General features: G+C 42.1%; 1 protein-coding gene and 1 non-coding gene across 3 annotated transcripts in view; both read left to right on the forward strand.

Annotated features, from left to right (window-relative positions):
• SNTB1 (syntrophin beta 1) overlaps window positions 1–18,340 on the forward strand; it is a 260,706-nt gene that overhangs the window by 233,277 nt on the left and 9,089 nt on the right. For both annotated transcript variants that reach the window (XM_049854432.1, XM_049854431.1), the window contains 2 exons: window positions 7,379–7,575; window positions 14,833–15,023. In XM_049854432.1, coding sequence (XP_049710389.1) covers window positions 7,379–7,575; window positions 14,833–15,023 — 388 coding nt within the window. The remainder of the gene's footprint in view (window positions 1–7,378; window positions 7,576–14,832; window positions 15,024–18,340) is intronic.
• LOC126059108 (U6 spliceosomal RNA) lies at window positions 10,325–10,431 on the forward strand. The gene has a single exon (XR_007513369.1). It is a non-coding gene; the product is annotated as a U6 spliceosomal RNA (small nuclear RNA).

An 18,340-nucleotide genomic window follows, 5' to 3' on the forward strand; every position in this document is an offset into this window, starting at 1 on the left:
GTAGGTGTGAGGACATAGCTCTGCCTCCATCTCTCATTACACTGACCCATAGTAGGTGTGGTCATTTAAGAAGGTACTCATCTGACTAATAGTAAGCTTTGTACCCAACATTTATTCCTCTGTTGTGTCCCAGTTAGGGAAACTTGGTCAATATGCTTTTTCTGAAGATTCACTTCATCTGTTTACTTTGCTAGTAATCTTGTTTCTGAATGAAACTTTTGAATGTAGGGAAGCCACGCAGGTCCTCAGGAATGACTGCTTTCTCCTTTCCAAAGTAAAAAAATGATTACTTAAAAAAATCTGTTCCAGAATCTTGCCTGGGGACAGGTCCTACAATCTACTTTATTCCGTGTTCTGAAAATCAAGATGCAATTTCCACTTTCCCAGTCTTCCAACATCTCTCTTTTTCTCCATGATTTTCCCAAGATTCCCCTAGAGTTTCACTTATGTCCTAGTTAAGTCCTCCCAGTACCTTGGTGTATGATCTTCCCAGGCAAGGACTTGAATTCACATGAAGTAGAAGGCGCTGTTTTAGAAATACCACTTCCATCTGGGCTTCCATTGGATCTTATTCAGGTTCAAATTTCAGTCGTTCTTTTTATAAAGCAGCAAAGCAAGAATTTATGAGTTCAGTTTCCTCTGCCCATCTATCAACATCAGTGTTAGCCTGAAGGTACAGGCCTGCCTCTTCCTTTGTCTTCTTTCCATATTAAAAAGTAGCAACTCATGTTGTCTTTGGCGTTGTTAGGAAGCTCCTCTCATTTGGCCCCTCAATCTGAAAGGCTGTTTCTTTTGAATCATGTTTTCATTCCCGGTGCAAACTCCTTTCTTCTGTGATGACCATGGCCCTTTGAGGATCCTGGTGCTACTCCTATAGGGTCGCCATGAGTCGGAATCAACTCGATGGCAGTGGGTTTGGTTTTTGCTTTTGATGGGTTCTTAAGACCTTAAGGACCTCATAAAATACTGTTTTCACTTATCTGAGTGTCTGTGGAGGTGCTCAGTGAGCAGGCTATTGTATTTACAATATCCAGTATTACTGGCTGGGAATTGGCAATAAAAAAATGTCTGTGGAGGTGCTCAGTGAGCAGGCTATTGTATTTACAATATCCAGTATTACTGGCTGGGAATTGGCAATAAAAAAATGTCTGTGGAGGTGCTCAGTGAGCAGGCTATTGTATTTACAATATCCAGTATTACTGGCTGGGAATTGGCAATAGGCCAATGCAAATTCATCTCAAGATAAATCTCACAGGGCATTTATCAGCTGAATTATTCCACTATTTTTTCCTCTCTCTTCCTAGTAGCTGCCACTCCTATTACCATGGCAGCCCCCATAACAAAAAGAGGTAAGCAGGAAGGTCTTAGTCTTATCTAGCAGCCTTGTCTTGTCTTTGCAATGTCATGATTTATGAAACCACCAAGTCTCTGTTTGGTCTCCTCCCGAAGGTGAAATAGCAGTGAATGTCTACATTTCTATGTATCATCCTCAACTTATTGCTGTCTCTTGACAATCAAAAGGTATGATATGAAGAATAAAAAAAAAAGCTATTATTTCCAGCATCTTGATAGGAATGCAGTAACAAATATGCTGATAAATGTGGGGGTCCTTCTTTGTCCTTGTGCCAGAGCCCACTGCTTTCTGTTCTTGTGAGAGAGCTGCTTTTCTTGGAGGTTTAGATTCACCCCCTGGAGGAAAATCTTCATAATGATTGGGTTACCCCAACGAGGAGGAATTATTCTCCACTCCAATGCCCTACCCTGGCTCACATCCTCCACTTGTCTTTGCAGGAAATTGGCCCTGACGCTTTTCCATATTTCCCAGGAGTGAGTCTCCCAAGGACTGGTGCTGAACCTGGAGTGAACGTCTGTGGGAATTAGAAGGGGGAGAGACCTTCTCCCCTGAAACTGCATCTCCTCAAGGCTTGGGCCGTGTTTGTTCTGCTCACACTCTGCCTAGCCTTGAGTCTGGCATAGAGTAGGCACTAAATATCTGTTGAGTACATAGCAGGTGAATGGTGAAATCTTTATGGAGTGAATGAATAAATTTGTTGTTGTTGTTAGGTGCCATCGAGTCAGTTCTGACTCATAGCAACCCTATGTACAACAGAATGAAACACCACTCAGTCCTGCACCATCCTCACAATCATTGTTATGCTTGAGCCCAGTGTCACAGCCACTGTGTCAGTCCATCTTGTTGAGGGTCTTCCTCTTTTTGGCTGACCCTCTACCAAGCAGGATGTCTTCTCCAGGGACTGATCCCCCCTGATAACACGTCCAAAGTATATGAGACATAAACTCGCCATCCTTGCTTCTAAAGTACATTCTGGTTGTCCTTCTTCCAAGACAGAATAAATTAGTGATTTTGGGTGTTCAGTTAGAGGGTGGGAAGAAGGGACTTGAGCAGATCAGGAAGCTCCTCTAAGACTCCTCAGAGCACCTCTGAGTCCAAAGATATCCTGTAACTTCAACTCACAGCTCTCAGCATCTCTCCTGTCTCCTTTGCTGGAGGCCAGTTGGTTAGTATAAGGGAATAATGAGGCCACAGGTGTAGGTTCATTCCACATGCATCAGTTAGCTTCATTCTGAGAAGGGCTGTTCCATAGCCACAGCCTGCAGGTGTTAGGAGTTAGACATGGACAATACAGAGTAACCCAGACACAGGCAAATGCACTGGGGCATCAAGGAGCACAGCCAGTATATCAACACTGAATTGCCACTAACATTAAACAAACAAATCAAATAGGTGTCTTACACTGAGTCAGTGCAACGGACGTTCTGATTCTAAAAACCAAAGTGAAAGACTTTGGTTAATTTCAGCCCCATACCCTTTTTAAGTTAATCTTTAAGTTATGCAGTGTATGTTTCTTAGAGAAAATTTGAATAATAAAAAAAAAGAAATAAAATTGCCCATCACATTCCTCAATATTTCAATGGATTTGTTGAGTTACATATTCAGAATATATGTATACACACACACACACACACGCATACATACATATACAGAGCTCTGATGGCGTGGTGGTTAAGAGCAACGGCTGTTAACCAAAAGGTCGGCAGTTCAAATCCACCAGCTGCTCCTTGAAAACACCATGGGGCAGTTCTACTCTGTCCCATAGAGTTGTTTTAAGTCAGAATCAACAGCAACAAGTTTTTAGTTTGGTATATATTATATATGTACATGTGTATACGTATATACAGTGAAAACCAGAACTTCAGGGCACTGCCTTGTTTTTCCAGGTCTTGCAAGTTTTCTGCCTTTGATAGGGTGCATGCAGTCTTACCACTTTTCGGTCACTCTCTATTAGTTTTCCTTCTCTGATAGGTTTCCGCCAGTTCTGGTTTTCACAGATTTTACTGTATGTGTGTGTGTGTATAAATGCATATATATATATTTCCCCACATTTATACATAGTATTATAAGATAATTCTCAAGGTCTGTGTAATACTCTATTGAGAGGATGTACACCCGCAGGCACGGTGTGAATATCTACTGTAGTTCACTTGCTCTAACCTGGAAAAAATACCCTTTTGTTGCTAGTACACACACTTGTTGTTCTTAGTTGCCATGCAGTCAGCTCCAACTCATGGCAGCTTTATGTATAACAGAATACAGTATTGCCCGGGTTGCTGGTATGTTTAACTCAGTTGTTGAGCACCTTCCAACCTAGGGGGCTCATCTTCCAGCACAGGGAAATATTCTGTTGTGATCCATAGGTTTTTCACTGACTAATTTTTCATAGTAGACTGCCAAGCCTTTCTTTCTAGTCTGTCTTAGTCTGGAAGCTTCACTGAAGCCTGTCCACCATGGGTGACCCTGCTGGTGTTTGAAATACCAGTGGCATAGCTTCCAGCATCATAGCAACACTCAAGCCACCAGAGTAGGACAAACTGACAAACGGGTGATGGAATATACCCACTAGGTAGTGGAAAAGACTATTTGCTTTACCTCAGAGTTTACACAGAGCACTGCACGTTTCATTAAACCAACATTGGCATATTTAAAAGAACACACAAATCAGAGTGTCTGCTAACCCGCAGACAGCAAACCAACTTGTTCTTTAGCGTGAATACTAGATGATTCACACTTGGTTAGTTGAAAAATCAATTTTTTGTCTTCCCTTTTCTTTTTCAATCCATAAGTATTCAGTGATGGGACTAATAAAGTACATTGATAGTCCTTCTGCAAAGGCTCTTTTTCATCATTACTTCCTGTAACACTCTGGGTTTTCCCATCAAGTATACCCTGTGCATGGTGCTGGTCAGCTTGATACGGGGCTTGCTCACGGAGTTATTTTCTGTTAGTAATATCATCCCTAACGCTCTGAGCTACCAAATGAGAATTTTCTAACAAACTGCATTTTCTCATTATTATTAGTTTAGATTGTTTAGCCTCTCTGGAGAAAAATAAATAATGGTGGGAAATTTACAAAAAAAACAGCATTCTCCTCGAAGGTGGTATATCTTCTTTTCTCTTCCCCTCTGCCTCTATAATACATTCATTCACCCTGCCTCCAGAGTATGGCAGAGTTGCTGTCCTCTGTACGGATATTTAGGGGACGGAAAGTGAGAACAGAAAGTGTAAGAGAACCAATTTTCATTGAATGAATACTATGATGTGCTTAATACTGGGCTAAGTTCTTTATTCATTTTATTATATACCAAAAGCACCAGTTGCCATTGAGTTGACGCTGACTCATGATGACCTCATGTTTGTCACAGTAGAACTGTGCTCCATAGGGCTTTCAGTGGCCGATTTTTTGGAATGAGATCACCAGGCCTTTCTTCCGAGGTGCCTCTGGGTAGACTTGAACCTCCAGCCTTTCAATTAGCAGTGAGTGTATTAGTTATTTGCACCACCTGTGGGCTCCAAAATAAAGCAGCCTGTGAACCTGTTTCTTTCATGTTTTAGATGAACAAGATAACTGCTACACTACAAAACTTTATTATATTTAATCCTAATCCTATGAAGTAGGAATTATATTTTTAAAATTAGAAAACTGAGGGTAGGGGTAAGGGATAAAAGTAATACTTATTGAGTATAAATCATGTTAGGTTCAATGTTATGTACAGTACCTGGACTATTTCATGTAGTCTTCACAATACCATGTTATGAGGTAGTAATTCTTAGAAAATTTAAATAAATGACAGAATGGAGTTACAACGCAGGTTTTTAATGCCTCCTAAACCTATGTCAGAAACCCTGGAAGTGTAGTGGTTAAGTGGTACAGCTGCTAACCAAAAGATCAGCAATTCAAATCCACTAGGTGCTCCTTAGAAACTCTATGGGGCAGTTCTACCCTGTCCTGTAGGTTCGCTATGAGTCAGAATCAACTTGATGGCAACGGGTTTGGTTTTTTGGTTTAAAACCTATGTCTCCTTTCACTTTTCCATGCTGCTTCCTCTCTGTGCTCAACTGGTACAGGTTTTAAAAAGGCTGAGCTGGATATATTTTTCAAAGCAAGTAAAATTTAAAACATTGCAACTTTGAGTACAAAATCTTATGAGCAACTAAGAAAGCACAATATAAATTCTTGCTTCCTGTAGACACCTTTCCTTAATAAAATTTTACCTGACCCTCCAACCCCTTTAAAGCCTGCATTTGGTTTTTGAGAAATGCTTTTAGGTTTTTATAGCCTCAATTTGATCTTGAAATCTCTGGGAGCTTCACAATCCACTCCTGCTCACTTCACATTACAAAACACCCAGCTCCCTCTTGAGCAGTTGGGCTCAGTCTCAACATGTTAATCCCTGTGTGTGGGCACCCATGTCAGCAGACTTTTCTCTTCACACTTCTCTAGACTCTTCTCTCAAAGAGATTCATAGAATTTCCCTACCTACCTTCAATTTTACAAGCAAAAGACTTCTCAACTAACCTTTGTCTTAAAGTTGACATTGTAAACCACCCTCCCACCTAATTCCAACTTTGTAAGTAAAAAAAAGCTCTCCAGAGTTACACAAGCTTGTTGCCAGAAATTCAAGAGGCAGTATAATAGGTTTTGTTCCACTGATAATTTTGGCTTACAACATTTAAGTTTACAAGAGAAAGTAAGCTTTTGGATTTCCTTTGTGCAATTTTTAATCTAGAGGTAACGAGCCCTTTGCCTAAGAAAATAACTCTCCCAACCCACCATAGGGATAGACACCTGGCATTTCTCTAACAAATGCTAAAGTGTTTCTTTTTGTATGAAAAGATAAGACTGAAAATGCAAATATCCTGGAGAGAAGTAACATTTGCTCAATTATACTTGTGTTTTACCCTGCAAATGGAGCCCTGGTGGCATAGTCATTAAGACCTCAGATGCTAACCAAAAGGTCAGCAATTCGAATCCACCAGCCACTCCTTGGAAACCTTATGGGGTAGTTCTACTCTGTCCTATAAAGTTGCCGTGAGTTGGGATCGACTCTATAGAACAAAAAAAATAATAAAAAAAAAAGCAACAGGTACCCTGCAAATTTGTTAGAGCCTCTCTCAAAAGGAGTGCGAGGTACTGAGGAGTAGGTGAGAACATGAGAAATCCAAGTGTCTAATGGGTGGTGGGGGAGAGTAAGAAATAGGAGCCAGTGCCTGCTCAGAAGGTGGTACTCAGAGACTTCAATTCCTCATTTTTTAAGTCTGGCCTTTCAGAAAATATTTACTAGGGGAGTCAGATTTTATGTTGAGAATAAGTCTTAAAGTCAGCATGAAAATCATGTGTAGTTAAAAATTACTCTTGAAAATCCCTTAAATCCCCCCTAAAGTGCATTTTGTTACCATTTCTCAAGAAGCCCAGCATCTTCCAGTTCTTTCTCAAGGCTTAAAACAGATTCCTACATTTTTAACTGAGTTCCAGGTAGTTTGCTTGCATTTGGCAGCTGTGTGCATGAAAAATGTGTACTTAAGAGTACATTCAATACAACCAGATGCTCCAGCTACAAGAGACACAGGGGAATTTAGCTTAACCCAGGAAACAATAGATTCGTGGTTTCACGGTCACTCTGGGACATATATATGCTCAGGAATGGAATGGTGGGGAGGATATTATATGCTGTTTAAATTGTTCTCTCTTGTGTACTTATTCCTTCTTTTTCTTTCTGGTTGAATGAGAATAGTTGAATTTGCACAAGTTAAAAAAAGTTGTATTATTCAACCCCTCTGCATCGTCTGCCAGGTGCACAGCTCTTGGGCAGTGTCTTAATCTCACTTGACCACTGGGGAAGAGCTGGGTAGAGGACCTGGCAGGAAACCATGGAGAGCAGTAAAGTGGGCCCCTTTGGTTCTAGGTCAGAAAAAAGAGAGCAAGTCACCATTTTTGGCTTTTCTAAGTGATATGCCAGATGGCTAAAATAGTCTCCACTTTGATGATTATTTTTCTCTCACTCTCTTTTTAACTTCCAGGCTGGTCCATTCAGGCCCTGGGAAGGGATCGCCCCAGGCTGGTGTGGATCTGTCCTTTGCAACCCGAACCGGTACCAGGCAAGGGATTGAAACACATCTCTTCAGGGCAGAGATCAGCAGGGACCTGTCCCATTGGACAAGGAGCATAGTCCAGGGTTGCCACCACGCGGCTGAACTCATTACTGAAGTCAGCACCGGTGAGTAGGTCTGGCTCTGGGCTACCTGTGTCTTGCCATTACGAGAAGGATGCACCCTGAACTCCGTCCTAACGTCAGAGTAGTTTCCCTTACTGGCCTTTGGGCTACTTAAAATTCCGGTGATAAACATAAACTGAAATTCTTTTAAATTAAAGGCACTGTGTGCCTTACTAAAATGTAATTTAAGGTTTTCATTGCCTTATCTCATTTTCATTCCAGGAAAGTTGGTAACTTGGATAGACAGATGTCATTTTCCTATATATAACCCATGGGTGGCTTCCTGGAGGGATGAACTTTGAGGCATACACTAGTTGGGTTCTTGGTTATATAAACAACAGAAACTGATTCTGGGTAATTTTTCACAAAATAAACCTATTGGAAATATAATACATAGCTCACAGAATTGAGCAGAAACTGGAAAACCAGGCTGTGAAAAAGGGCAGGAAGCAGAGGCATCTAGGTGGGGGTAACTGAGCAAAGGCGTAGGCTTGGGAAGTGAGCCCCTTCCCCTGGCGTGAATGGAGAAGTAGAGGCAGGATGGAAGGATCACCATGTGAGTCAGTCCACATTCATGTGGAGCTGTAAGAAAGTACTAGTTAGTAGTAGAAATGGGACGGGTGCATAGAAGGAAGAATCACTATTTATTAAGTACCTGCTCTAGACCAGGCATTTTATATACTGTCTCTTGGTGTTTTTCATCCTGTGAGAAAAAAAACCTTTAGTGGGTTCTGAAATAATTGAAGGAAGCGAGACCAATATTTTGAAAAAAGAAATAAAATGAAATAGAAATATTACTCTAAGTGTTATTTTGTGGAAACTTTCATTCAGCTGTGTGTGAGTGTGTGTGTGTCCAGGGTCACAGTGTGAAGTGAATATCTTACTGTGGCTTATAAACCAAAAGCAAAAGGTTTGAATAACACTGTCTTATCTAATTCTCACAGCAGTTCCCTTGTAAATCTGATTTTACAAATCAGGAAACAAATTCTTAAAGTTAAGTAACTTGCCCAAGATCACACAACTAATAAATGGCAGAGCTGACTTTAAGTGATACTCTAGAGTCCATTCTCCATCCACTGTAGTATCTTCAGAGACCTGGGACTTCCCACTGTTAGGCCAGTGATTCAAAAAACAACAATCCTGTTCAGGCTTCTGTGATAAGCAATTTTCATGCCACTCCCCAAAACAGATAGGTAGATAGATTGATGGATGGACGGATAGATGGATGGGTGGGAGAGTGGGTAGGTGGATGGATGAATGGGTGGACAGATGGTTGGGTAGATGGATGGACGGATGGATAATTTTAAAATTAGAAAAATTGGGCTTAAGGAAAATAAGATACAGGAAAAATAATATGAATCTAAGATCACATTAATAAACAAAATACATGCTATAAGATCTCGTACGTTCATTATGATGGACTCCATATTTAACCCAGTGTTCTTCATCAGCCAGCACAATACACAGTTAACTGTATCCATAATCCAGTTATTCCTGGTTCTGAAATCAGGTCTCCTGTGGACATTCATAAAGAGGGTGCATGTGGTTAAGCTAACCGAAAGGTCAGCAGTTCAAACCCACCAGCTGCTTCAAGGGAGAAAGATGTGGCAGTCTGCTTCTACAAAGATTACAGCCGTGGAAACCCTATGGGGCAGTTCTACTCTATCCTCTAGGGTCACTATGAGTTGGACACAACTCTACAGTAATGGGTTTGGTTGGTTTGGATAGTATCCTCAACAACAACAACAAAAACCCATTGCTGTAGAGTTGTTTCCGACTCATAGCGACCTTATAGGGCAGAGCAGAACTGCCCTGTAGGGTTTCCAAGGAGCAGCTGGTGGATTCAAACTGCTGACCTTTAGATTAGCAGCCAAGTTCTTAACCACTGCACCACTAGAGCTCCTCTTCATGTATAAAACCAAAACCAAACCAAACCCAGTGCCACCAAGTCTATTCCGGTTCATAGCAACCCTATAGGGCAGAGTAGAACTGCCCCATAGAGTTTCCGAGAAACGCCTGGCAGATTGGAACTGCTGACCCTTTGATTAGCAGCCGTAGCACTTAACCACTATGCCACCAGGGTTTCCCTTCATGTATTGGAAGGGGGCAATATTAGTACCTACCTCATATCGTTGTTTATAAGAATTTAGAGGTATAATTCATGTAAAACACCTAGCACAGTGTTGGGCACATAGAATGTGCTCAGTGAGTATAATTATTAGTTGTTCTTGTAATTGTTATCTTCAGTCCTGCATTGTCCAAGAGGCTGACCTCTGGGCACATGAGGCTTTTTTAAAATTAAATTAAAATACCAGTTCCTCAGTCCCACAGCCAGATGTCGAGTGCTCAGTAGCCACATGTGACTAATGGCTGTGATGTTGGACAGTGCAGATCTAAAACATTTCCATCATGGCAGAAATTCCCATTGTACAGTTCCGCTCTAGAGGAACAGAATTTTCCACCAGACAGGAACAGTGCTTCTCAGAAACTCCAGCTGCATTAAAAAAAAAAAAAAAAAGAACCCTCAGAAGTCTCAGATTGCTGGATGCCACCTACAGAGATTCTGATTCAGTAGGTCTATGGTGGGACCTGACGATTTGCATTTTTTACAGAATTTTAGGTGGTACTGATACTGTTGGTCCATGGACCGCTCTCAGTAGTATTGCACTAAGGTACAACTTCCTCAGTCAACCAGTGTTACTCTATACTTGATCTTAGTGGTAACCAATAGTATTCTAAAAGATAGGGAACATTGCTCACTTCGGCAGCACATATACTAAAATCGTAATGATACAGAGAACATTAGCATGGCCCCTGTGCAAGGATGACATACAAATTCATGGGGCGTTCCATATTTTAAACAAATAAATAAAAGATAGGAAACAGTGATGTATGGCGGGGTTTCTCCACATTTCCTCTACTCGTGTAATTGTATTGTTTTGGAAAGTGATGGGAAACACTTGGGGGCATTCTGGGAGGATTACTGCAGCTTTTGTTTTTGATTCCTATTCTGTGTGGAAAGATGGACTAGGGTGTTGAACTTGAAAATTAGAAAAGGCCCAAGCCACCTGAAGATTAAATTTAATAAAATTATATGTGCAATGAGAGAAGCTCAGACTCCTTGCAACTTCCAGAGTGTTCTAGGCAAGAATGAAGCTGGTAAAAGGGATCTGATTTAGTTTACATTCAACAAATTTTGTAAAATATTTCCCTCTCAATAAGCTGAACCCTATTTTACAGGAAAATGATGAGGCTGTTGATAGACTAGACAAAGGAGAATAAAAATTTGTGTGGATTGGCATTAAATGGATGGCAAGAGAGAAGAAATCATGGAAATGACCAAACGTGCCAGCCAGTTCCAAATTGAAAGATGCTTGCTGAGAGTTGGGGGAGGGGGTTTATGTTTTAATTAACTTGATAATGTCTTCAGTTTATCCTGTGTAGACTGAGAACATTTTCAAATAGCTGATTCTATTATATAAAGGCCAAGAGTACCATTTGAGGTCAACTAGAATTAAAACCCACCTGCTGATGTCAGATGGATCTTGGCTGAAAGCAGAGAATACCAGAAAGATGTTTACCTGTGTTTTATTGACTATGCAACAGCATCAGACTGTGTGGATCATAACAAATTACAGATAACATTGCAAAGGATGGGAATTCCAGAACACTTCATTGTGCTCATGTGGAATGTGTACATAGATCAAGAGGCAGTCATTGGAACAGAGTGTGGGGATACTGCCGGGTTTAAAATCAGGAAAGGCGTATGTCAGGGTTGTATCCTTTCACCATACTTATTCTATCTGTATGCTGAGCATATGATCAGAGAAGCTGGACTATATGAAGAACACAGCATCAGGATTGGGGGAAGACTCATTAACAACCTGTGATAAGCAAATGACTTGCTTGCTGAAAGTGAAGAGGTCTTGAAGCACTTACTGATGAAGATCAAAGATCAATCCAGCCTTCAGTATGGATTACACCTCAACATAAAGAAAACAAAAGTCCTCACAACTGGACCAATAACCCACATCATGATCAACAGAGAAAATAATGCAGTTGTCAAGGATTTCATTTTACTTGGAGCCACAATCAGCGCCCGTGGAAACAGCATTCAAGAAATCCAACGAGGTATTGCATTGGGCAAATCTGCTGCAAAAGACCTCTTTAAAGTGTTGAAAAGCAAAGATGTCACTGTGAGGGCTAGGGTACGCCTGACCCAAGCCATGGTATTTTCAGTCACCTTATATGCATGCAAAAGCTGGACAATGAATAAGGAAGATTGAAGAAGAATTGCTTCCTTTGAATTATGGTGTTCTCAAAGAATATTGTATATGCCATGGACTGTCAAAAGAGTGAACAAATCTGTCTTGGAGAAGTACAGCTAGAATGTTCCTTAGAATTGAGGATGGCAAGACATCGTCTCACGTACTTTGGACGTGTTATCACGAGGGACCAGTCCCTGGAGAAGAACATCATGCTTGGTAAAGTAAAGGGTCAGCGGAAAAGAGGAAGAGCCTCAGTGAGATAGATTGACACAGTGGCTGCAACAAGGGGCTCAGCATGACAAGAATTGTGAGGAAGGTGCAGGACTGGTCAGTGTTTTGTTCTCTTGTACATACAGTTGCTGTGAGTCGGAACCAACTTGATGGCACCCAAGAACAACAATGGAAACCATGGTGGCATAATGGTTAAAAGCTAGAGCTGCTAACTAAAAGGTGGGAAGTTCAAATCCACCAGGTGCTCCTTGGGAACCCTATGGGACAGTTCTACTTGTTCTATAGGGTCGCTATGAGTCAGAATGAACTCAACAGCAACGGGTTTTTTGTTTTGGTTAAGAACAACAAGAAGAATTAAAACCACTAATTTTTTTTTTTTTTATCAGTAGTTGATTATCTGATGGCATATCTGATGGCATCACTTTGAAGTTCAAGCATGAAGGAAAAACTAAAAGCCATGTGTAGAGCCCATTCTTTCAAATGCTTTACAGCTGGTAGAAATAAAGAGGGTCAGCAAAGAGGAGCCTAAATGGGAAGGGTAGCTACCTGTGTGCTAGTTTCTTTGCCAGTCATCCTTGGACAGAGGACTCGAGCCCTCTGAGAAGGTAACTTAAAATTTACCAAGGGTCTCTGCCCAGAAGGACTTATAAACTTATTAGCGAGTGTGTCTTTGGAAAATAGCAACCCTTAGCTACAAGTAGAAAGACGTCTGCAGAGAGTAGGGGAAGGGTCAGATGTTTTAATCAACACTTCAATAAAAGCAACCTCAATCTATGAGCAGATGGACGCTGTATGTACTTATGCATACGTGTTGTTGTTGTTCTCGTGTGCCACAGAGTCGATTCCGACTCATAGCCAACTTATAGGACAGAGTAGAACTGCCCCCATAGGGTTTCCTAAGCTGTCATTTTTATGGGAGCAGATTGCCGGGTCTTTTCTCCCGTGGAATGGCTGATGGGTTCAGAACCACCGACCTTTCGGTTAGCAGCTGAGCACTTAACCATTGCACCACCATGCCTATTTATTCATACTTATTTATTCTAAACCAAATGACATACTGACTCCAGCCCTAACAGACCCCTGCTTCTTTCTTCCCCCAAGCCTGAAGACCTCCCACACCCCACCGTCATTATTCATGAGGAGGAGAATTGAGAGACCCTTTGCCAAGGTCCCTCCACATCTCCCTCCATATCCTAGGTGCCAGAGAGAGAAAGACACATGGGACCCAGTGGACAGAAGTTGCGTTTTGAAATCTGAGCAACCTGGGTTGTGACATATTCACTTCTCTGTGCTTAAAGCTGATTTATAAAGCTGAGTGGAGCTAATGATGATAGGGAGTAAACTCAATCAGCAATTCCCTTCTTTTTTGTTTCTCCTCCCTTCTCATCCCAGCCCCAGTGTCAGCTCAGAAAATGTCCTGGTTTCCCTAAAGATCTTTTAGATATGGAGCCAATTTACTTGCCAGGGTCTGTTAAATGTGTGGCCCAAAATTCGATCTGATTTGTAATACTCTTGCAGAATTCTTTATCAACGGTTTTAAAAACTCACAAGTCTTTTGCTAAACAGGAACTAGGATTCTTGTGGCAGGCCCCTGTCCAGCTTAAAATAAAACTCTATAGGACAGAGTAGAGCTGCCCCGTAGAGTTTCCGAGGAGCACCTGGCAGATTTGAACTGCCAACCTCTTGGTTAGCAACCCAGCACTTAACCCCGATGCCACCAGGGTTTCTGTCCATCGAGCTTACAAGCTTGAAATGCTAGTCTGTCTTCCTGAACACAGTGAGAATCCCAGATAAAAGCTGGCTTCTGACCTGCTCCAGAGGCTTTAGCTCGGTGCCTCTGGATAGGAGGACACTACATGGACTACCTGAGGGTCCAGGATGCCACACTGGGCCCGAGGGAGAAATGGCATTCCCAGCACATCTGAGATCTGTCTGCACCAGCAGCTTTCCCAGCATCCTAGATCTCCCGGGAAATTAAATGAGCACCCCTTTCAGTTTATAAGGGGCCCTAGTGGCACGGTGGTTAAGAGAGATGGCTGCTAATCAAAAGGTCAGCAGTTCAAATGCACCAGCCACTCCTTGGAAACCCTATGGGCAGTTTTACTCTGTTCTGTAGGGTCGCTATGATTCAGAATTGACTCGATGGCAGAGGATTTGGGTTTTTTAGGTTCAGTTTATAAAATGACCCCTATTAGACTTCTTAGAAACTGCAAATTAGATTATTTTAAAGCTACTCACTATAGATTTCCTAAATATGTAGCATTTGTTAACTTTGGTAATGAGATGTGGCAGTGCTCACTTCTTTCACCAGGTTGCAGACAAGACACCGAGTATGGTGTGTGTGTGTGTGTGTGTGTGTGTGTTGATGATGATGGTGATTCCAAGGTGGCTTATTGTAAATCTAATGTCAATTTTTTTTTTCCTAGCTTAAGGCAAGGCTCGTCTAGCCATTGGAAGACAAGTACACCTGTACACCTGCCTATTGTCAGATGGTCAGATAAGGCTAGAACCCAGATACAATTCAGTAGATCCCAGCAGAATAAATTTCCAGAAGAACCTCTTTTAGATTATTGTCCATTGTTCCATGGGGAGGTTAAAGTTACAGTATCAAAATAAATCCAAGGAGAATAGTCTCAGGAGCAATTATTATTTTTCAACTTTAGTAAGAATTTGTGGATACTTTAAGTGTTGAGTGCCTGGGAAAATGGATTGACTTCCATGGTCATGTTTGTCCCTCTGTCTCTCTGTCTGTCTCTCTCAGCTTGCACCTATAAAAACCAGGAGTGCCGTTTGACCATCCATTACGAGAATGGATTTTCTATTACTACTGAACCACAGGAGGGTGCCTTTCCCAAAACCATCCTACAGTCTCCTTATGAAAAGCTCAAGATGTCTTCAGATGATGGGATCAGGATGTTGTATTTAGATTTTGGAGGCAAAGATGGAGAGATTGTAAGTGTGCCTATTTTTCAGGCAATGTGATTTTGTATCTTTCTCTTTGCAGCACACACCTATGATGACTCACAGACATAATGCTCCCTTACATTTGTGTAGCGTTGGCCTGTTAACAAAGTACTTGCAAATCTGTGTCTTCCATGATCCTTGTAAAACACAGATCGAATCCAGACATTCCAAAGCTCTTTACTTTGGTCTCATTAGAAGACATCATAAATGTTTGAATTAAAGAATTCTTTACAAAGTCAGTATTAAATCCTTATCAAATAGGGCCCCCACCAGCTCCAAAATGTACCATTCATTTTTTAAAAGTACCGAGCATCTATTATCACCTCAGCATTGTGCTAAGTATTAGGGATGCAGGGATGTAAAATCAAGGCTTCGAACCAATTAGTTCTGGTTTGAGCCCGTGTTGAGAATTTGCATTTCTAACAAGTTCTCCCCAACCCTCCCCCGCCCCAACACAAAAAACCAAACTTGTTGCCATTGAGCCAATTCTAACTCATAGTGACCTTATAGGACAGAATAGGACTGCTCCCATAGGGTTTCCAAGTTGCAACTGGTGAATTTGAACTGCGGACCTTTCGGTTAGCAGCTGAGCTCTTAACCACTGCGTCAGGTGATGCTAATGCTGCTGGATAGGGACCAGTCCTGAGAACCACTAATAGAGACAAACTAACCAAACCCACTGTAGTAGAGTCAATTCTGATTCATAGCAACCCTATAGGAGAGGGTAGAAGCACCCCATAGGGTTTCCAAAGCCGTAATCTGTTCAGAAGCAGAGTTCCACTTCTTTCTCCCGTTGAGTGGCTGGTGGGTTCGAACCGCCAAACTTTTGGTTGTCAAACAAGCTCTTTAACTGCCGCACCACCAGGGCTCCTTTCCTAGTAGAAAAGTGGTTCTGAAGTGATTCTTACTATACATAAGAATCAGGGATCTTGTTAAAATGTGGATTCTGACTTAAGTATCTCTGAATTGGAAACCCTTATGGTGCAGTGGTTAAGTGCTATGGCTGCTAACCAAGAGGTCAGCAGTTTGGATCCGCCAGGTGCTCCTTGGAAGCTCTATGGGGCAGTTCTACTCCGTTCTATAGGGTTGCTATCAGTCCGAATGAACTCCATGGCAGTGGGTTTTTTGATGATGGAAATGCAAATTCTCAGCAGGGGTTCAAACCAAAATGAACTGGCTTGAAACCTTGTGTAAAATACACAGGCCTGACACCGGGGAAACTCTCAGTGGAGCAGAGAGGATAGAGAGCAAACAGCTGGGGGTGGGCGAGGGACAGAGGAGAAGGTACAGCAGGGAAACCAAGGAAAAACAGGTCAGCTCTACCCCAGTGGTGAGAGGATCAGATGAGGATGCAGAAGTTCTGGGCTAATGTCAGATAATATCCAGTAAAATTAGCAAATTCACCACTTAAGGTAATATTCAGGAGTCCGTGGGTGGTGCAAGGAAACCCTGGCAGCACAGTGGTTAAGAGCTACGGCTGCTAACCAAAAGGTTGGCAGTTCGAATCCACCACACACTCCTTGGAAACCGAATGGAGCAATTCTACTCTGTCCTATAAGGTTGCTATGAGTCAGAATGGACTCTATGGCAGTGGGTGTGGTTTTTGGTTTTTGGGCAGTGCAAATGGTTAATATGCTTGGATGCTAACCAAAAGGTTGGAAGTTCAAGTCCACCCAGAGGTGCCTTGGAAGAAAGACCTGGCGATGTACTTCCAGAAAATCAGCCATTGAAAACCCTGTGGAGCACAGTTCTGCTCTGACACATATGGGGTTTTCATGAGTCAGAGTCAAACCGATGGCAACTGGTGTAACTAGGAAGGTAGTATTTATACTTTTTATATCAATGCAAATAGTCCTTCTGTTTAAATTCACAATTTTCTGTGACCACTACTCCCTGTCAGAGTGGAAAATTATACTACTTCCATTTCACCGAAGGGTGAGAATTCCCTCTTCTTTCTGGCAAGTGTAGTTCTTGGCATTTCTTAGGAAGGCAGAGCATCTCATTTAAGCTGTCAAGTCTAAAACTTCAAGGAGAACCTTGGTTCTGGTGGCACAGCGGTTAAGAGCTCAGGCTGCTAACCAAAAGGTCAGCAGTTCGATCTACCAACTGATTCTTGGAAACACTGTGGGGCAGTTCTGCTCTTTTGTATAGGATCAGCATGAGTCAGAACCGACTCAACAGCACCTAAAAACAACAACGTCGTCTGTCTAGGTCCTCCCTAGACACCTGGTTAGTCAACAAATATTTCTTGCCTTCCACTTTATAACAGGGATGAGGAATATGGAAAACACAGAGAGTAAATCTCAGTTTTAGAAAAGTCCAGTAATTTTAATTTAGCTCCTGGCTTTCAATTTAGCTAATCCCTCCTCCCCTACCCCCATCTCTCCACAATCACTTCAGCCATTGCTTCTGTGGAACTTTGCTGGTAATTCTCGTAAAACCATTTGGGATTAGCTAGCAAGGGCTTGGCATTCCTGGGTGGCACCAATGGTTAACATGTTTGGCTGCTGACTGAAAGATTGGTGGTTCAAAAACATCCAGAGGCACCTCGAAAGAAAGGCCTGGCAGTCTGCTTCTGAACCATCACAGCCATTGAAAACCCCATGGAGCACAGTTCTACTCTGAAACACAGGGTGTTGCCATGAGTTGGGATTGATTCAGTGGCAACTGGTTTGGGGTTTTTATTTTTGTTTTTAGCAGGGGCCAGAATTGACTCAACAGCAGTGGGTTTTGGTTTTTGGTTTACTGAGGTAAAGGCCTAGAACAACACATAACAAAAGAACATTGCTGTTGTTGTTAGTTGCTTGCCATCTAGTTGATATTGACTCATGGTGACCCCATGTGTGCAGAGTAAAACTGCTCCTTAGAAGAATGAAGAAAACCAGAGATGCAAGGGGAAGATTAGTCCAAAGAACTAATGGACCACAACTACCACAGCCTCCACCAGACTGAGTCCAGCACAATTAGATGGTGCCCGGCTACCACCTCTGAATTCTCTGACAGCAATCACAATAGAGGGTTCCAGACAGAGTTAGAGAAAAATGTAGAACAAAATTCTAACTCACAAAAAAAAGACCAGACCTATTGCCCTGACAGAGACTAGAGAAACCCCGAGAGTATGGCCCCTGGACACCCTTTTGGTTCAGTAATAAAGTCACTCCTGAGGTTCACCCTTCAGCCAAAGATTAGACAGGCCCATAAAACAAAACAGGACTAAAGGGGCACACCAGCCCAGAGGCAAGGACTAGAAGGTAGGAGGGAGCAGGAAAACTGGTAATAGGGAACCCGAGGTCGAGAAGGGAGAG

This window comes from Elephas maximus, chromosome 15 (assembly GCF_024166365.1).
Source record: "Elephas maximus indicus isolate mEleMax1 chromosome 15, mEleMax1 primary haplotype, whole genome shotgun sequence".
NCBI lineage: Eukaryota > Metazoa > Chordata > Mammalia > Proboscidea > Elephantidae > Elephas > Elephas maximus.